We start from the raw sequence: 18,504 nt of genomic DNA, 5'->3' as shown, positions 1-18,504 counted from the left end.
CACACGGCTCCTCTCCACCTCTGCTCCTCCGCTGGTCGTCATAGATACATTCCATCCTCTCCCCCACGTGACTTCAAAAGAGATGAATTGTTCCTAAATATTTAACTCCGACAGGCACTCCTCCGTGTATGCAAAGATAAGACAAACTCATGCCTGCTTTTCTGAAGGAATAGCAAATCTAATATATGATTCAACCTCTTAAAAGTGTTATTTTTGGTAGTTTTGTGACAGCTTTGCTAAAGTAGCTTCCTTTTTAAGCCCTGTCTCCTGCAAGTTACATTCTTTACAACTAATTAGCAGCAGCAGATACTGTGCTGTAAATATAGTGCATAATTCAGCAATTCAATCCAATAAATCACCATTTAAAACAGTATTTGTGTCTGTGGAGGGAAATCTGGCATAATTTGAGAGTTTGTATATTGATGTAACTGTGTGGAAAGCTGTTGTAGTTCTTTATCAAAGGATGCTCAGTAACAAGAGGCTCTCTATGGACTTGGCTTGTTTTCATTCAATATGCTCAAAGATAAGACAAAATGTAAAGTCTCGTCTCTGCTGGTAGCGATTAGAGGCGTGCGAGTAGAAGCTTGTTTCTTGCTGATTTCAAACATTAGTTGCACTTGAATGCCAACAGTGACACGGTGTTGCTTATGCTAACATTCCCTATCCCCGTGGTCTGTTCCTGTGTTTGAAATAAAGGAATGCAAGCCAAAGCAGTGGAGACAAACTATAGAGAGGAGGAGGCACAGTCTGTCCATCAAGGAAGTACGGGAAGATGACATTGGGAATTACACCTGCGAGCTGCAGTTTGGGAACTTTGTGGTGCGGAGGACGACTGAGCTGTCCGTCACAGGTAAGGAGCAACCTACGTTTCCTAAATGCTGCAAATTCTTTGATTGCACCATCTCTGCTTCCTTGTGTTGAGATGTTAAAACACTGGCATTTACTGGAAGAGATTTACGGGAAGAGGTACAGTTAGCGTGCGCTGATATACATGCATATTTAATGCACTGCAAAGCAAAGGTGTTTCCACAAAAGGCTGGCATCCTCATTGCTGCTCATTTGCACGCCGCCTGGCGACCGCCCTCCGCAGGTCGCGCTTCTCACGCTGTCAAATGTGGCTCCAGGTTGTCGTTTTTAAAGCTGATCCCTGCACCTTTTTGCCGAAGCGTCGCGGTCAATGGCGGTCTCTGCTACGTTTCGGCTGCTTTAATTGCTAAGTAGAGGAATTCGAACAAAGCCACTACAGCACTTTTTCTTAAGGCTGCTGAAATATAACCCTCGTATTGTCTTCCCATCTACTATGCACCTTTTGTCTTCCCGGGTCAAAATTGACCCAGTCTGGTTTGACTGCTTGTAAAGCATGAAGTATAAAATAGTCATCAAATTCTGTGTTGAACCTTTTTAGTCAACTTGTTTCCAACACATCAACATATATTTTACACTTATTTTTGTAATGTATGATATAATAGATGTAATTTATAAAAAATTTCACTTCATTTTTGATTAAAAAAAAAAGAGAAATTCTGATTATTTTGACTATGGTTATGATCTGAGGCACATAAATTGATGTATTATCACAGACTGGCATATGTCAAAGTTTAGTCAGGACACTGTTTTGAAATAATGTAAATTTTTTTAATGGCAGCAAATAGTCTTACCTGTTGTCCTCCTGGGTCAAAATTGACCCGCTGTGGTTTGACTGTTTTTAATGCATGAAGTATAAATGTGTGTGTGTGCGTGTGTGTGTGTGTGTGTGTGTGTGTGTGTGTGTGTGTGTGTGTGTGTGTGTGTTTATTGTACTGGAAAGCACAATAGTGTGATCCATTATACCACTTGTGGCCGGGTCAAATTTGACCGGGAAGACCACAGATGCTATAAATTTTAATAAAACACACATAATTCAAAGAATATAGTCATAATTAATTTTACTTGCAAAGAGCATAGTATGGAACAGTCCATGTCATTTTCAAGCAATTATATGAAAGAAAACCATAGTTTGATATGCAAACACTTGAAAACGGGTCAAAATTGACCTGAAGACAACAGGAGGGTTAAGCCTGAATCTAAAGTGGGTGACAGATTTTGTTTGCCACTGACACTGTCAAAGCCAAGGTTCACACAACAGACACTATGGACAGGGAGAACACAAAACATACCACTTAATTATACGCACCTTTATTTTTTTAGGTTGGAATTAGTTCTAGATGAGTGATGCTTCCTGTTACTTTAACATATTGAACCCCCAGAGAAACAGAAACAGCACCAGCGGCATTTTAAAATGATCAAATACGTTACGAATCCGTCCCATTATCTGCCGGTTGTAAAAGGTCATTTAAAAGTGTCCCGCTGCTTCGGACAAGTGCACATGACGGCAAACAGAGAGAGGCGGAGGGGTTTTCGACGGATCGCTGGGCTGTTAGCGCGGCTGCCAGCGCACGTTGTGGGTGTGAGGTTCAGACAAAGTGTTTGCTGTTAACTGCCACCTGATTACACTTTATAGTCCCTTTAAAGACACAAAGACAGACTCCGGCGAAGGCCGAGCGAAGCCATAAATCATTTTCTCAGCAGTCTCGAAATGTCATCCCGGGGGGGAACCGTCCGTATCTCTCTATCTACTTTGCAGACATTCAGCATTTCAAAACAGGGGGCAAAAGATGACTGATGATTGGCAACGGCAGTCGAAGCGACATTTATGATTTTTTAGAAAGAAATATGCTCCTCCACCTGTGTCTGTGTGGGTTGTCTCCCACATCCAGCCGGCCCGTAGGTGTGAAGGAGTGTCTTTTTTTTTTTTCTCGCTTCTTTCACCGACTGGCAACCTTTCCAGGATTTACCCTGCCTCTCGCCCAGTGCATGCTGGGACAGGCTCCAGCCTTCAGAATCCAGCAGCGGTTTAGGAAATGGGTGGGCAGCTGCAAGTGTATTTGATGGTTTGATTTAAGAGTTGTCAGTGTGTGAAAGAAAAGGAAGTGATTGCTTTTTTTTTTGGCAGAATTTCAGTCCTATAATTTATCATAGTTTTTATAAAGAAAATGGCTCTTTAAAATAATCCACCGAAGTAGCAGGTTGCATAGGGGTACAGTAGTTTATTGGTATGCTTTTTATGTTTTATGATGCACAGATGCAAATATATAACTTCAACCAAAATTGACTGTGAGATGCAATTTTGGCTCAAGGTAAGAAAAGTTTAACACGAGTTCTCATTGTTCTTTCTGAACTTGGAGTGCTTTTCATCTTAGGAGACCAATGCCAGCGTTCCCTCTGCTTTTTGGCTTGGTTGCTTTCCTTTCAGGCAGAATTGCTTCCCTCTGAGTTTTGGATTTATGCTTTTATTCTTCTGTTTTCCGTTGAAGTTTTTTTTTGTGTGTGCATGGTGTTTCCTTCTGTGCTGCCGCGGTGGCTGCACTCATCATGCTAGCTACCCAATTATTTTGATCTGTTCTATTTCTGTCCGCTGTTGCCACCTCTGCGCGCACGAAAACACATCACGTCCCTGCAAGGAAGGAGGTTTCACTCTTGGAAAGAGCTCCTCCGCCAGCCTCCATGAAGTGGCTGCAATCACTTTTTAGTCCCACACACCTGAAAAGCACCACAATTAAACACACAACGCCCTGTCAGTCTGCAGGATATCCACTTTCGCTGATTTCGTCCTCAGCCGTTGTAATTCTCACGACTCGTGCAAAACACTCTGGTTTGCCTGATTTTCACAATTAATCACAATAACAAGCGTTCTAGGGTTCACTTGTTGAGGAAATTGTCCGCCATTTATCCCCATTATGCAGACGAAGTATGCAATTAAAAGGGAGTATAACACAGCATCAGAAAAGCTAAAAAAAATGCTCCACTAACTCAGAGTGAGCCGTTACCTATAATAGACTAAACACCATGTTTATTTGTCCTTTTGTGGGAACTTGTGAGGTGGGAAATTTGGGAAATAGGCCATTGAAAATGCAAAAGGTCTGACAGAATGTCTTCTTTTATGTGCTGTTTGGTAAACTTTTGTGGTGCAGAGTGTTAAAAGTTGGCTTGAAATTGCTGTTCATGTCATAGTGGTTAAACATTATGTCACATTACATTGCAATCACACTCCTGCAGTGGAAAGTGGCTTCCAAAGAGGGATCGGTGGTTCAGGCCTGACCTACCTCTCTGGGATTCTGTCTTTTTCAGATTACGGAATAAGCATACATGAACCTTTATGTAATATTTTCATCAACCTCCCACAGATGAATCCAACTCGCCGTCCCAACCCTTGCCGCTCTCCTCTTTATCAGCGGCCTACAGGCCCTCTCACAGCGGTGCAGCGGGACTAAAGGTCAGATCCCATTTGATTATAATGAGCGCCGCTAAAATCATAATGAGCCCCCTCGCTGGGTAATTGCAGGCGACATTCATTTTTAAATGAAATTTGGAGTTTTACGACTTCTTTGTGAGGTGCGCCGTTTGATGTCTTCGATGAAACACCGCAGAATAAAGGAGCGGCGATGAAATAGATATACGGGGGAGCAGCAACTTTGGTGTGTGAAATAGACTGTCAGCGTCGCTAATGAGCTGGGACTGATGCTGTTAACCTGCTTTTCTTGTTTTGAATCGGCGCACTGTGAGGTGTGTTCGGAAGAGGAGGGCACGTAGCAAGAGTGTGTAAATAAGCGCGCAGCCTGAGAGGTGGAAAACAATCCCGAAAATGCCTCTACCCTCCTCCTTAAACTGACTGATGCACTCAGTTGATATTTGTCATGTCCTCCGAGACTGAGCGTTTTAAATAGACGGATGTGATACTCCACCAGCTTTGTGGCTTTAAGTCATTCTCCTTGCAAAGCTCATTCCGACAGTCTGGCTTCTTGCTGGATAGCGCCGTTCTATTTCGGTGTCCTGCTTACCACTGAGCATTATTGCACAGCGACTCGACCGGCTTGGAGAGGAAAGGAAGTGTTTTGCCTCCTCAGCTCCACCACTGCTCTTGAACGATGTCGGAACCTTTCCCTTGATACGTGTTTTCTGCTGTGCATTTGTGCGCTAGAGGCTGTTTTCTGCGAATGTCGACAATCAAGGAGAACAGAAACGCAGTGCAAGCTTAGAACATGGATTTTTGAGAACAGAACAAGACTGCTTGTGGCTTTCACATTGACCGTTTTTGGAACGTTACAAGGATGAGGACAAACTCAGAAACAAATTGTTCGCTGAGTGCAATAAAGAAGAAAATGTGGCCATTACTTTAAAGATACTTTTCACACCGCATTTAGTCATCATGATGAATTAGCATCAGAAAACTGCACGTTTCAGCATGTTTTGGGTGAGATAATGTTCAGTTATGGTAGACAGGTGCCATCATGGTATGGTATTAATGTGCTCTCTGTCTGAAAATCTTGCATGTTAATGCAGGGTGTAAATGCGTGCAGTGGGTCCGGCTGGCACTGATCTCCCACCCAGCTTCCTGCTTCCTGTCAAGTCGCTTGTCAAAAAAACAGTAGCGCAGCCTCTCACAACCACACGTTCCTCCAATGTGAGCATCACAGACTGGGGGCTAGACTTTGCTTTGCTTTCTTTGGAATCATTGTCTCCTTCCTTCCTGACCTGGCGCATCGTGGCTGTCATTACCAATAATATATGCGATCCTGTCACCGTGATGAATGCCGGTGAAGCTGAAACATATTGATCTTTTCATACTTCGGCCGGGTCCATTGTTCTCCTGGAGCCGCTGAATGACTTCAGTTTTGCTGAGTAAAAATAAACGTGGCATTTGTTCTGGTGGCGGCGGTGAGAGGAAGAGTTTAAATCACTCCGGTATTAAATGGTGCACAGTATGAACTCATTTGGTGAACACTAAAATGTTAACAGGGCCTCTATGTCCTTGTTAATCCTAATAAACTGTTTACCTCCTCGGCTCAATATGACACCGCCGCCTCTCTTATGCCTCTATTCTGCAAAGTGTATCTCCTGCCAGCACCATTTGGTGGCCATTATCAATTTCCAGTCTCATCCCTGAGTTGACTCGTTAGCATATGAAGACGGCTGGGATATAATTGCTCCTTTAATTGATGGAAGATAATTAATCTGGCCAAAGTGAAGACGGTGCACAGAGTCTATTCGGAAAGTGATCCTTTTCTTTTGAATTTCAGACGCCGTGCAATCAGCAGGTGTTTGATGAGGTTTATACTTTTTTTTTTTGCATCTTTTTTTTTATTATTTCATTACCTTTGATATTTTGTCAGTTTATTAGAGAACACGCTCATAAATAAACATGAAGCTTGTCATTATTCCGTAACTCCGCTGTGATTCGAATTCATCGCCTCCCGCTGTGGCTGGTGGTGCATTTCGACTCTGAATCCTCAAGAGTGAGAATTATTCATTGCAGCAGGGCTTCGTTAACTTGCTAAACTTAAAGCTGCCGTTTTGTGTTTCGTGTTCGTGCTGCAGCCGATAGATGCAAATTCGTGCAGGTTGTCTCGAAGGCATCTGGCGGGTCTCAGTGATTGGTTCAGTTTTTCGGGAGAGGCGGCACGAGCGCCTCACAGTGCTTCTCTAACCTTCTGCCTCTCCGCGGCTGCTTGGACCAGGCTTGTTTTCATCTCTTTTGATGATACATAGAATAGCGTGATGGGAAACTGTGGGGGAGGGAAGCATTCAATGACACAATATGTTTGTGTGTAAGAGTGCGTGCCTGCCAGACTGTAAAGCTCACACTGCACTTACTAAAGCATATTGAATGGGCAGACCCATATTAACAGTGTGGGTGATGGAGCTGCTAGAATTATTTGGCTTTTTTAATGGTATTTCCATAATTGCATTTGCTCAGTAATTTGCACAAAAATAGCTGTCTCTCATGACTATAACTACTGTTTTTGCCAGCTGATAAAAGGTTGCTGAGCTGCATTTGAAATACGCCAGGAATATTCTTTCCAAAAGGAAAAGTGCATTAAAATTATAACAGTAGCTGCATGAATGCGTTTACGTTCATTTTATGGCCACTTGGGGGCAGCAGAAACAACCCAGAAGCTGCACGCTGACATATTATCACCTTTTAAGCAAAAAAAAGGGGAACTTGCAGAGGAATTAGCATCCTCAAATGTAAGTCCAATATGTACGCTTCCATTAACACTCTGACTGGCTCTTTAGCACTTAAATGCTCCACTATATTCACCAGCTTGTTTTCTAACTTGCTATTTGTTGCTGAGCAGGTAGCGTCCAGTGGGTTTTTAAGAGCTTTTTGGCTGAAAACAGCTTCCTGCTGGGTCTGGAAATAATGATGAGAGCAGTGAGAGTTATACAAACCAAAAAAAAAAAAAAAAAAAAAAAAAGTTAAAGATGCTAAAAAGCTCTTGTGGGTCACTGAGCAGCCTTTTCCACATACACATTTGACCCATGGTTAATAGAAAATATTGATTATAGCATTATGTTTACCCTCAAAAGAAAATGCAAACAATCTATATTCAGTAGTGCATTAGACAGCACCTTTATGTTTGAATGTACTTCGCTTGTTTTTAGTTTTTGTGTGTGTTATTTAATCTGCTTATTTATTTATGCTGTAAGTGCTGGGAGCTTGAGATGGAAAAAAACATGATAGAAATGAGTGACAGAGCGATAAATGGTGAACCTGGATGGAAAGAAGGAAGGATGGTCATCAGTGAGATGCATAGTTTACTGTCACCGTGCAGATTCTCTGCAAGGAGGAAGTCTGTTATGAAATGCACTTGAGCCTAAGTGAAGAGCTCTTGATCAGCTGGATTTTATTTGGCTTTTTTTCATGCGCCCTGCTGCTTATTTTCTCAAATGGAGTACTGGATGAGGGTGCTTGTCTGTCTTTGAAAAAAAAATGCACTAAATTAAAGCAAACAGCAGGAGTGTGCAAAATAAACAAAATGCCAAATCTGAAAACGTCTTTTTTATCACGTCCCTTTTCTGCCCTGTCTCGCCATTTGTCACACTGCCACACTCTCACACCCCAGTCAAGACCAAATATCAATCAGGTGAAAGGCAGAACCTGAGGCTTTCCTTTCCAGCCAATAATGGAGTCTCAAGGAGGGCTTTGGCAGTGGCTTTTTCTGTCTTCTTCGTCTTCTCCTTCAACCATTTCGACTGTATACTGGACTTTGGCGCCAAATTGAAGGCCTCGTTGAAAAAGGACATTACTGGATTTACTGTTCGAAATTGCAACCTGAGTTCTATCTTACAGTCATATCCATGGACTGAAAAAAAGTCCCCAAATCCACACCAACGACATTTATTGTTTCTGTTCAATACAAGTGGATGTCTTTTCCAAGCAGTCTCTTCCTCTGGCTTTTTTCCTTTTAATAAACTGTCCTTGACCCCCACTGTGACAGAGACAAACAGCAGAGGTCAGCAGAGAGAGCTTTAGCAGTGGACTCTTACCTTGTAGAAACAGCACAGCTAAGAGTAATGGAAGAAAACAGTGAAACCTTCCACTTTGCTCTTTTGAGAGCCCAAATGGCAAATCTTTGAAACAACGTGGTGGAATTCATTACCTAAAGGTCACGTGACCGCCGCTTTATTTTCTTAATGGCTCGAAAGGCCAGAGGTTGCAAGTTATTTTCACAGAGGCGTCACGCACCAGCTCACTCATTCACCACCATTAACACGGAAGTTCTGCGTTTTCACCCGGCTTCATTTCATTAGTCGCTTCCCACCACTGACCACACCACATGTCAGAGTTTTAATTTGGGTTTATGACATAATTGGGTCTCATTTACGGTGGGGAATGAGCGCTCCCCGCCGCTGCGGCTCTTATTTGTGATTTAGGCTGATGAGCCGGGCGTATTTTTAGATGAAGCGTTTTCTGGTGCGGCTTTATTCTGCTGGGGGCGCCTCAGCCGGAGAAATCTGTGACAAAGCTGCTTCGTGGATGATCAGTGTGTTTCAATGTGGATCACTCACTTTTTACCTTTTTTTCTCAATCACCAAGAACGCTTATCCTTGTGATGATTACAGCTTTTTTTTTTCCTCATTCCAATGATCTGATATTTGTCTGTAAAGTTTCAGCAACTCACTCCCCAGAGGCTGAGGACGCCTTCAAATTGCTTGTGTTGTCCGACCAGCAGTAGCAGCAGCAGATAATTGCAGCTGTGGGAGCTAAGGTTAAAGTTAATTAGAAATAGCATGAGCTCAAAACTTTGCCCAAAAAAACCCCCAAACAATGACATATTGAAATTTATTTAGACTATAATGTCAGACGCTATGCAGCCACGCACAGCTAGAGACAGCAAGTCACTTGTTTGTACAGTCAGAAGCGACAGACAATGTCCCTGTGATACTTTAGGCTCGCATCCAAAGTTTTCCTTTTACGTAGCTGACACTGCAGGAGCAGGCAGGCACGCCTGCATGACTTATTGTCATTAAAAACGGTCAAACAGAAACCATGCAGGGACTCTGAGCTACATGCTGCATAGGAAATGATCCAGTAAATGCTCCCATGATGTATATTTGGGCAAAGCAGCTACTGTTGCTTGGTTCCTTCTGCTGGGATCATTATTTCATCACATGACTGTATATTTATGCAATAGCACTTATTTATCTTTTTTTTAAAAAAATATCTATTAACTTGTTGCTAAGAGGCTTCGTTCCAGCTGATTTGAATTTACAAGCCTTGTATCCAAGCGTTCCTTCGGTGCTTTTGCTCTGTAGATTTTCCACGTATTCCAGTTCTCCCCGCCCGTGCTGCAGTTCTCCACTGCATCCAGCTGTTTGCCATAACTCCCATGCGCATCTCGGCGATGCCCCCGGCTGTCCCCCGCCACGATTTGGCAGCCCGTGCGCTCCACTGTTCCCCTGCCACCGCCACCCAACCCTGGCAAGTCAACGCAACCCTTCGCTCTGATCAATCCAGCGGCGGCAACCGTGTGCACTGCACTGCACACTCAGCATCCCGACGGGCTTCCACCTGCTGGCGCCATCAAAGGAGCAGCACACAGGAGATGTGATTGCAGGGCTTGCAGCAGGGGAGGAAGTGGGCGAAACACGAGAGCGAATATCTGCCCATCCCAAGCTGGAGTGGTTACTTGGTTACTGTGTATCATCACAGGCTGTAATTTTACTGAAATGTATGCATATAAAACCGCACGAAAAGGAGGTTTTAGCATTATGATTTAGTCGTGAATCCCTGGATAAAGAATGAATGGATACTAGCTTCTCGAAAGCTATCTCCCTCCACCTGTTCCCTCGATATCCCGCAGCCATCTACAGTGTTTGTGTGATATTGTTTGCTCCTGTGAAAGTGACAGGTAATTGGCAACATTTTTCCTGGATGCTTGTGTGTGTGTGTGTGTGTGTGTGTGTGTGTGCGCGCGCGCGCATGTGTTTTTGTTTTGTTTGCTTTTTTGGCCGGGCCTCGCGGATCCGAGCCCCGTGAACAAACAGCCGAGGAAGAGCTCCAGGAATTAGTTTGACTTGGCCGGCTTTCCACAAGGTGAGATGACTTTGATCAGTGTCCCCCTGTTTGATGAGGTGGCACTTTCTGGGCACAAATGCTGTTTTAAGCAAACAAAGGACTATCTCCCTTGGCGTTTTTGTCACAAGATTTAGGACACGGGCCGAGCAAGGGTGGACTGGAGGATTTAATGCATTTTTAGTGCTAAGTATCTGGACAGTTAGGGTTGTGTAGCTGAGCAGATCAGGAATGGGGAAAACAAATGATTGCTTTTGCAAAGATGTCCTCATGCTGCACATGTTGGAGTTTTCTGTCACTGACATGCATTTAGCATGTTTGTTAGGTGCTTTTATACCCAGTGCACTGCATGGGAGGTACCATGAAGTTTATGATTCGGTCATTTACAGTAAACTGACTGAGCTTTGTCTCCCTTGCTTCACTCACAGTTTTGGCAACAGTGGCATCATTATTGCGTGTGTTACAGAAGCAGCCCAGGCTTTCTGAATGCCATTTTTCTTATCACTTGAGCGCATGGTACACGACGAAGCCCCGGGATCCCTCGAAATGCTGTGGGGCGGTTCAGCAGTGCACAATTGACACACATCAACTGGTGCGTGGCTTAACACGCAGTAAAGAGTGCGTGTGTTTTGAGGTGTGTGTATGTGCCACAAATGCCACAAGAATGTAGGATTGAGCAGAATCGTCCATGTCCAATGTCCAGTGTGGGTTTCAGTGTGGAGGAACGTTAGCGCTGGCCTCCTTTTACTTGGTTTCAGCCTGGTTTCTCTTCTTATTTTGACACTTTTTTGTCATGCATGATTAGCACAGTTCTTCAGAAGCATTCATCGCCACACCCAGCACCACACCATACTCCACATTTGCCAGATCCTTTTGCCCTTGATGCTCATGGATGCCCAAAATGGCCCGGTTAGCCCTCATTGTTTGCGTCCTCCTGGCGCGTCGCTCGCGCCGGTCTGAACGCGTGATTAAATCAGCCTGCCGACGGAAATCAGACGCCAGACCTGTTTCGAGTGAACATTTACAAAAACCTCTTCGCCTAAGAGACGAGGTCTTCGTGGAGCAGGTGAAGCCGAGCAACAGATGTGATGCTGGTTTGAACAGATGGTGCAAAGATGCAAAAAGGTCAGGTGGTCCGGGGCCTGTGCTGCTATTGCACCACATTGATTTGGCTTTTTTTTTCTATTTTTTTTTTTTTTAAGAGGAAGACAGAATGCCTGACAATAATCCCCCTGCATGAAAGTAGGATCAAGAGCTTATGGGCCCTAATTGCTGACAGTGGGCAGCTATTTCCTCATGATTTGACAGGTACACTGATGCTTTTGATGAATGTTGCTTGAAAACCACCTACAAGAAGAGATAAGTCTGAAATGAAAGTACATCCTGCACTGCAAGTAAAAAAAAATCCCAGCATGAACAATGGAGAAAGAAGTAATTGTTCCCAACTTAAAATGATTTGCCCACAAAGAAGTTCATTGTTATTCCCGCTGATTCAGGTTCCCCACACCGACTGTCACCTTTGCAGCGGGCTGCTGTCATACATCTTGTCAAATATCTATCAATTAGCAAACTGTGCTTACAAATGCTCCTCTGACACGACGTACATCTGGGATTGCTAATTAAGATGACGTGTTACATAATTAATGCCTTCGCTCTCCTAATTAGCACTCACTTAGTGCCTCTGCTTTGGAGATGTGAAAATCTGTGCTAAATGTAATTCCACACCACAGTGGGGATGGAGCAAGGGGTGAAAGTAAGAGGTGCGGAAAAGCAGAAATCCTTGTTGCTTTCAGATTTTCGGGAAAATCCGCATTTTGACGTGTTTTTCTGACCTAAATGCTGCGTTTAAGTGTCTGTACTTGCTGTTATGTTGATTCTGAGTGATTTATAGCTCCCGTCAAGGCCACGAGAACATGTGTCTGCAGCCTTGAAGATATTCTCTCCCTCCTTTCCTGCCTCTCCTATCTCTGACAGTTTGTAGAAATGCCCCATCAAGGACACTTCAGCCACACGTCAATCCGCTGATTCCACCAGAGAGATAGGGAGGTGGGAAGGGACGCTGGATGGGCCTCTTGCATAATTTATAGTGAGCAAAAATCAATTTTGTGGCATAAATTACTCCGATGTTAATTAGTTGCAGATTGGTCTTTTTACAAAAGGTGCATTCGAAATCACTTCAGGGAGAGACTTCGCTGCACCGAGACGAGGCCGAATTGTTCAGCTGGTGATGATTTCACAAGATGTTATGATGGAAAATTAGGCTTGTTTCCTTACTTAGAATGTGACTACAATGTTTTCTAAAGACAAAACAGGCCCTATGAATAGAACAGGGGGAATAAAACTAAATTCTACTGGTAAGGCATGGAACTTATGAAGGAAAATGAAAGATTGTGTTAGTCAACTAAATCCCCTCACTCCCTTCACACAGTGACACACACCCTCAATGCAGCGCACACTCACGCAGAGACCCGCCACCACACAAGCCCTCGGTCGGGGAGATTGCTTACCAGCACTTAGTTCAGTGGCGATGCCCAGTTGGGCCTTGATGTAATGGAAATTGATTGCGCTGCTCCCAGGCTACGCTGTCATGACAAGTTATTTTAATGGCACTAAAGCGGGCTTATGTTGAAGTTTAAAAGGAGGGGAGGGGACGGGGCAGAACAATGACTCGGGGCATATTTGCAGCGTTGCGAAGGCTTTTTATTTATTTATGAGTTAGCACAATGTTTCTCGAGAAAGAGTAAAGACAGGGAGTTTACAGTGACAGAGTGAGAGGAAAATAATGGGGGCGGACGGGTGACGGGGGAGACGGTTCAGAGCCATTTTCCTGCCAGCGTGAGAGTTAGCACCTCAGAAGTGGCTGAAGTGAGCCGAAGAAGTTATAATTAAAGAATGATTTATGTTTTTCTCTGTGCATTTAGGTGTCAGCTCTGTGACGGCACAGTATAGTGCATACAGGCCGTATACTGCATGTTCCCATTTATCCCCGTAGTAACCAGCCAAGCATGGAGGGAAGAAATCTTCAGCAGAGATGAAATCTGTTGTTTATTGGCCTCGCACAGGTAATGGCTGCAACACAGGAGCTGTGAGGGACGGAACTTTCCGGGCTCTCTTTGTGCCTGCAGCTTTTCTTTCCTTCCCCTCGTGGAAAGAAAATAACACAACAGCAATAATAAAGACGGAGGCCGTAGCCTGCTGCCGTTGCTTCGGCACTGTTTGTTCCACAGGTGAGGTCATGTCCTGTCAACAAGTTGCATTCAGGTAACTCCGAGCGGAGGCCGTCCGCCGCTTGCTGACGTGTGCATTCGTATTATTAGAGGAGACTACGCTGTTCTTTGCAATGGGCAAACGTCTGCAGAAGCTGTTTACCTTCAGTCCTCCATCCTGTTTTCTCTTCTCTTTTATTTTCCCGCGGCTTTTTCCTCTTCCCACTCTTTCGCTGCAACACGGTAAACAAAATGACTGAAGAGCAAGAGACGCATACGTCTTAGCGATGAGTACTTAAGAGCTTCATAACACAATCGGGTCCTCGTTTATTTTCAAGTTTAATGGCATTTTGCGTTTAATGGCGTTTCAGATTGCAATGTCTCTGTAATGAATCACAATGGCTCATGCATGAGCACTTCGAGTAATGTGTTCCCCTCATGTTTTGTCCGCAGGCCAATTAAGGCTCGCTGTGTGACAGTCTGGCCAAATCAAAGGTCCCTGCACTCCTTGACAGCTAAAGCAGCCAATTAAAATCCTGCACTCCGGCTGAAACAGCCGTCAATGCCCACCGTGAGCGATCATTACCACATATATGAGTTGGACGGAATGTGCAGGCGGCGTATTGATTGAAATTGTGAGATCCCGATCTTGCGATTCGGCCCGAAGGAGCGAGGCTGCGGCGCTCGGCGGCGGCGAAGCCATCAAGCCAAGGATTTGAGCAAAATCGCAAACACAAGCACTCCTGCGCGCCCGCCGTGCTGATTGGCCGCGCCGGCGTCAGGGTCCGCCGTGCGCAGCGGTCGGCCTCATCACACAGGTCAGCAGAGCCGAGACCCCGCTCGCACACTGCTCGATCATCTGAACAAGCCCGGAAATTAACTTTGATGCGGGATGTCTGTGGGCGAGCGGCTCAGGTCCGCGAGGGGGAAAGAGGTGGCTGGTCAGCTGCGTCTGTGGGCGAAATGTGTTTGCCACCTGCAGAGCTATGAAAGAGAGCTAGAGAGAGGAGGAGTGTGTGAGAGAGATAGAGGGAGAGCGAGGAGCCACCCCCATATGCTCAATGAGGAGTCACTCGTCTACTTCAAATATGCTTAATTCACATTCAACTCGCATGGAGTTGTGGGCTTACAGAGCTAGCTTTAATACATCTCAGCTCCCTCTGTGACAGATCTGGAGCACGTCTAAATTAGGTCGTAATTTCAATGAACTATCTCTTGCAATATATACAGGGGTCGACCTTTCATTAGCTCCGACTGCCCCCCTTGGTCACATTCAAAAGCTGCTTGTGTTGTCTTCAATTTGTCAGTGACTTACAAAAATGAGTTACGCGAGCCGTCTCGAATCTGCCATTTCTGCGGCTAAAGCTGCGCTCATCAATATTTTGCGCTTGTCTCAGCCCTGCTGAGTTTTTTAGCCTCTTCTAGCTCATTGTGTTGGTGCCCTGGCCCGCAAATTCAGCGCTCTTCGGCCTTGTTTCCAGCAGCAGGCATCTACGTGCCCACAGCCCTGATTGCTTATGCATTGTGTGATATATTCCATGAATTTCTTTTTTCCCACAACATGAATGAATGCAGTGGTGTTCTGTGCTAATTAGCCTGCAGGGGTTGCTGCATGCTACTGGAAAACATGCTGTACAATGCTTGTATGCATCTCCCTCAGAGACCATGCATGTGCAGGGAAATACAGGACGGCAAGTCTTTTTATATGCTCGCATCCTTCTAATGCATTTGTGCAAATGCCCAAGACATGTGTGATTGTATCTTTTTGCTACTACATAGCTTTTAGCCCTTTCTACGCCGGTGCAACAGCTTTTTTTAACAGAAAGAAAAGCAATTGGAGCCTCAGAGGGCATCGGGTCGTCTTTTAATGAGTGACTGTAACTCAGCAATGAAAAGATCGAGCAAATTGCATCTCAGTGAGCCGATCTTCAGCTCTCCACCGACATTACATTTCCAGAGTGCATGTCAGACTGCTCTGATCAAACTGAGTTGGACTCTGTTCGCATTATTAAAGCCCTTCAATGCATCAGCTTACAGGACATCACTGTAATAACATAAAAATTTGGCCGTTGCTTTGACCTTTAAGATATTTTAGCGTCTGACTTTGTGAAGTCTGCAAACTGTCCTTTTTTTATCACAGATATATATATATATATAAAAAAAAAATAGTCCATCAGTCAGGTTAGCATAACCTGACCGTCTTGTTACAGAGGGAAAATATATTTTAAAAAGCATTTTGACAGTGTGCAGGAGGGTTTTTTTTTTTTTTCAACTCCAAATTTTAAGGGGTCCTTTAAAATCTTGAACTGAATGGAACAGAAAGTGGAATAAATGCAGGGTGCAGAACTCCCCCACTCTTCCACTGTTCTGACTGCATGCCATTGTGGAATAACAATGTGGTTTTGTGAAGAAAAATGTCAGAAATGGCTCGCTTGCACTGTAATGAGTTACCCTCCATTATTTTCTTTCTGCAGAACCCGAGTGTCAGTTTTCCACATGCTTGAATGTTGCATAAATGTCTCTCCCTCTTCCCCCTCATCTATGCAAAGCACATCTGAATGACTGTAGTAGATTTAGAAGGTGAAATCAATAAAGGTTCGCAGCTCTCACCTGGATCATTATAGTTCGTGGAAAGAGCAGTCTGACCTAACATTTTGCACACTCTGTGGTTTTACGCCGCCAGCTCAAATTAACGTATTTTAATGCTGTTGTGACACAGCTCTGATTGTTTTCATCAAGCCTCAAAGCCTTTTTTCTTTTCAACAATGCAAAAGTCGGAAACAACAAAGGGGGGCTGTGGCATCTCTCAGCTGAGCACTGGTACCGCTTGGGCCCCGCAGCTCCCTCGGGGACAACGGATTCAGGGGGAGGTGAGCACAAACCAGCGATGTAGGGCACCACAATGGCAAAGCTACCCCTGCTGGCACACGGCACCAACCGCTGACCTGTTTAAACAGCTGGAACGTTTGGCACTGCCTGCCTCCGGAGATTTGCAGGGCCACTGGCACAAGGGTTGAGAGGAAGGAAGAGGGGGAGGCGGTGGGGGAGGGGAGAAGGAAGGGGCATGGGAGGCACGGCGGCGGAGCTGGGAGAAGGGATTCATAGCTCGGCAATAGGGGGCCACTGTGCAGAAATGGCACCAAGCAGGAATTAAACAGGCCACTGGCAACAAGCTGAGGAGGAGGAGGCTGGAATAAAGTTCAAGTTAGGGGGCTCATTCTGGTTGGCGAGCGCAATGAATGGGTGATCAGGACAAATAATAAATAGATTGTTGAGAAGCCTCCATGTCAACTGTTTTGTTTTCATGAAGGGAAAAGGAGCCTCTGTGTTTTGGAGGGGTTCAGGCTGCGTGTTGGGGGCGTGGGGGGGTCACTGACTCACACAAGGGAGCGCTTAGTAGCTTGCGGCATGGGGTTTAACCAGAACTAAGGGGACAAGTTGGCTGGAGGCCGGAGGTGGAGTTGGGGTACGTCGGGGGCAGAGCTGTCAGATGAGTGGGTTTTGTGTCGTGTGGAAATGTCGGAGACTCTGTGTCACATCCAGAATTTACAAGTGTGGCTGCAAAGGAGCTTAGTAGAGCTCAGGGAAGTCCTGATTGATGGATGGGTCACCAAAACATCAGATAGGTGATGTTGTTCTGCCAGTAGGGGTCAGTAGATCAGAATATGCTCCTGCTTGTGGTCCTAGCAGGCATGCAAGATGCAACATATGTTGTTATTTAATGAGGAGGACTCAGATCTTGGTCACCAGGAAGCACGTGGAACCATTGAGACCTCTGCACTGCAGCGCATTGTGCACTGGCAGCGACTGACTGAGACGGAGGCAAACCAGTTGATATCCCATGGTCATAGCCTCTCCTTGCGTCGCTGCTCGATCGCAATCACGCACCTGCCGGGGTCGCGGTGTCATTTCCAGCTCGCGATGGTGATGCAAGAGGATGTCAATGACAGCCCGGGTTCACATGACGGTCCTCAGCACCCGAGGGCTGCGTGGAAGGTCAGATGTGCGTGTTTGTGATAAGAAAGGTTGAGCGAGAGGAAGGGTACAAGGCTGAGAGAGAGATGAAAGAGGCGCTATCTGCTCAGCTCGCACTGCACAGATCACAATGATTCTGTCAAGTTTATTAGTCATATTGCACAAGGCTGTTAGAATATCCTGAGAGGAGAAGGGTCAGTGTGTCGCATTTGAGGCGCAGATTCAGCTGCACAGAATAATGAATGCAGCACTGTATCGCTCACGCTAAAATCGCTGCTGAGGGGACCAGCAGGGTCTGGCTGCTTTTCAGGAGATGATGATGTCATGCCACCTCTGAGATGCGAGCCTCCTCGCCGATCGCCTGGCCAAGGATTTCTTTTTTTTTTTCTTTTGCTTATGCAACATCCATTTGAGAGCTTTTTATTATTAAAGACGATCATATCCTTGTTTATGGAAGTGCTTAAGCCCACTGGTTTAATCATATTTTCTTCTTTCCAGAGGTATGTCGGAGGCAGCTTTGATGAATAATGCAGGGGGTTTGCGCTCCACTCAGTGCACATTCCAAAGGATGTTTGAGCGCCGAGCTGAGCGCCAAAGACATCGGCTGAAATCAGTTCGGGCATCAGCAATCAAACCTCGCAGTGGTTAAAGTCAAACGCCAATATTTGATCAACCCGGTTTGTTGAACATTGGGAGGGAAACGTGTTTGTTCGAGTCCAGTTTGGTTGGATTTGCTCAGCGGGCTGCAGAGAAACTGTTGCAGACTGTGTTGTATTACTAAGGTACAGACTATTAAAGCAATAACACTTATCTGCACCTAGTAGCTATTGCATCACCGTCACGTTTAAGCATGCCCTGAAGCGCAGTATGGATTTTAAACAGTGGTGGCTAACACACAAGGGGTGGATAGATTGCTGTAATCAAAGT

The 18,504-nt window shown here is 45.1% G+C and overlaps 1 protein-coding gene across 1 annotated transcript in view; it reads left to right on the top strand.

The window, feature by feature from the left end:
* LOC121627413 (interleukin-1 receptor accessory protein-like 1) overlaps positions 1 to 18,504 on the top strand; it is a 198,480-nt gene that overhangs the window by 83,199 nt on the left and 96,777 nt on the right. Inside the window, exon 4 of the mRNA XM_041966310.1 lies at positions 697 to 850. Coding sequence (XP_041822244.1) covers positions 697 to 850 — 154 coding nt within the window. The remainder of the gene's footprint in view (positions 1 to 696; positions 851 to 18,504) is intronic.

Source organism: Chelmon rostratus, chromosome 24, assembly GCF_017976325.1.
Source record: "Chelmon rostratus isolate fCheRos1 chromosome 24, fCheRos1.pri, whole genome shotgun sequence".
Taxonomy (NCBI): Eukaryota; Metazoa; Chordata; class Actinopteri; order Chaetodontiformes; family Chaetodontidae; genus Chelmon; species Chelmon rostratus.
This window is presented reverse-complemented; position numbering and strand designations above follow the sequence as displayed.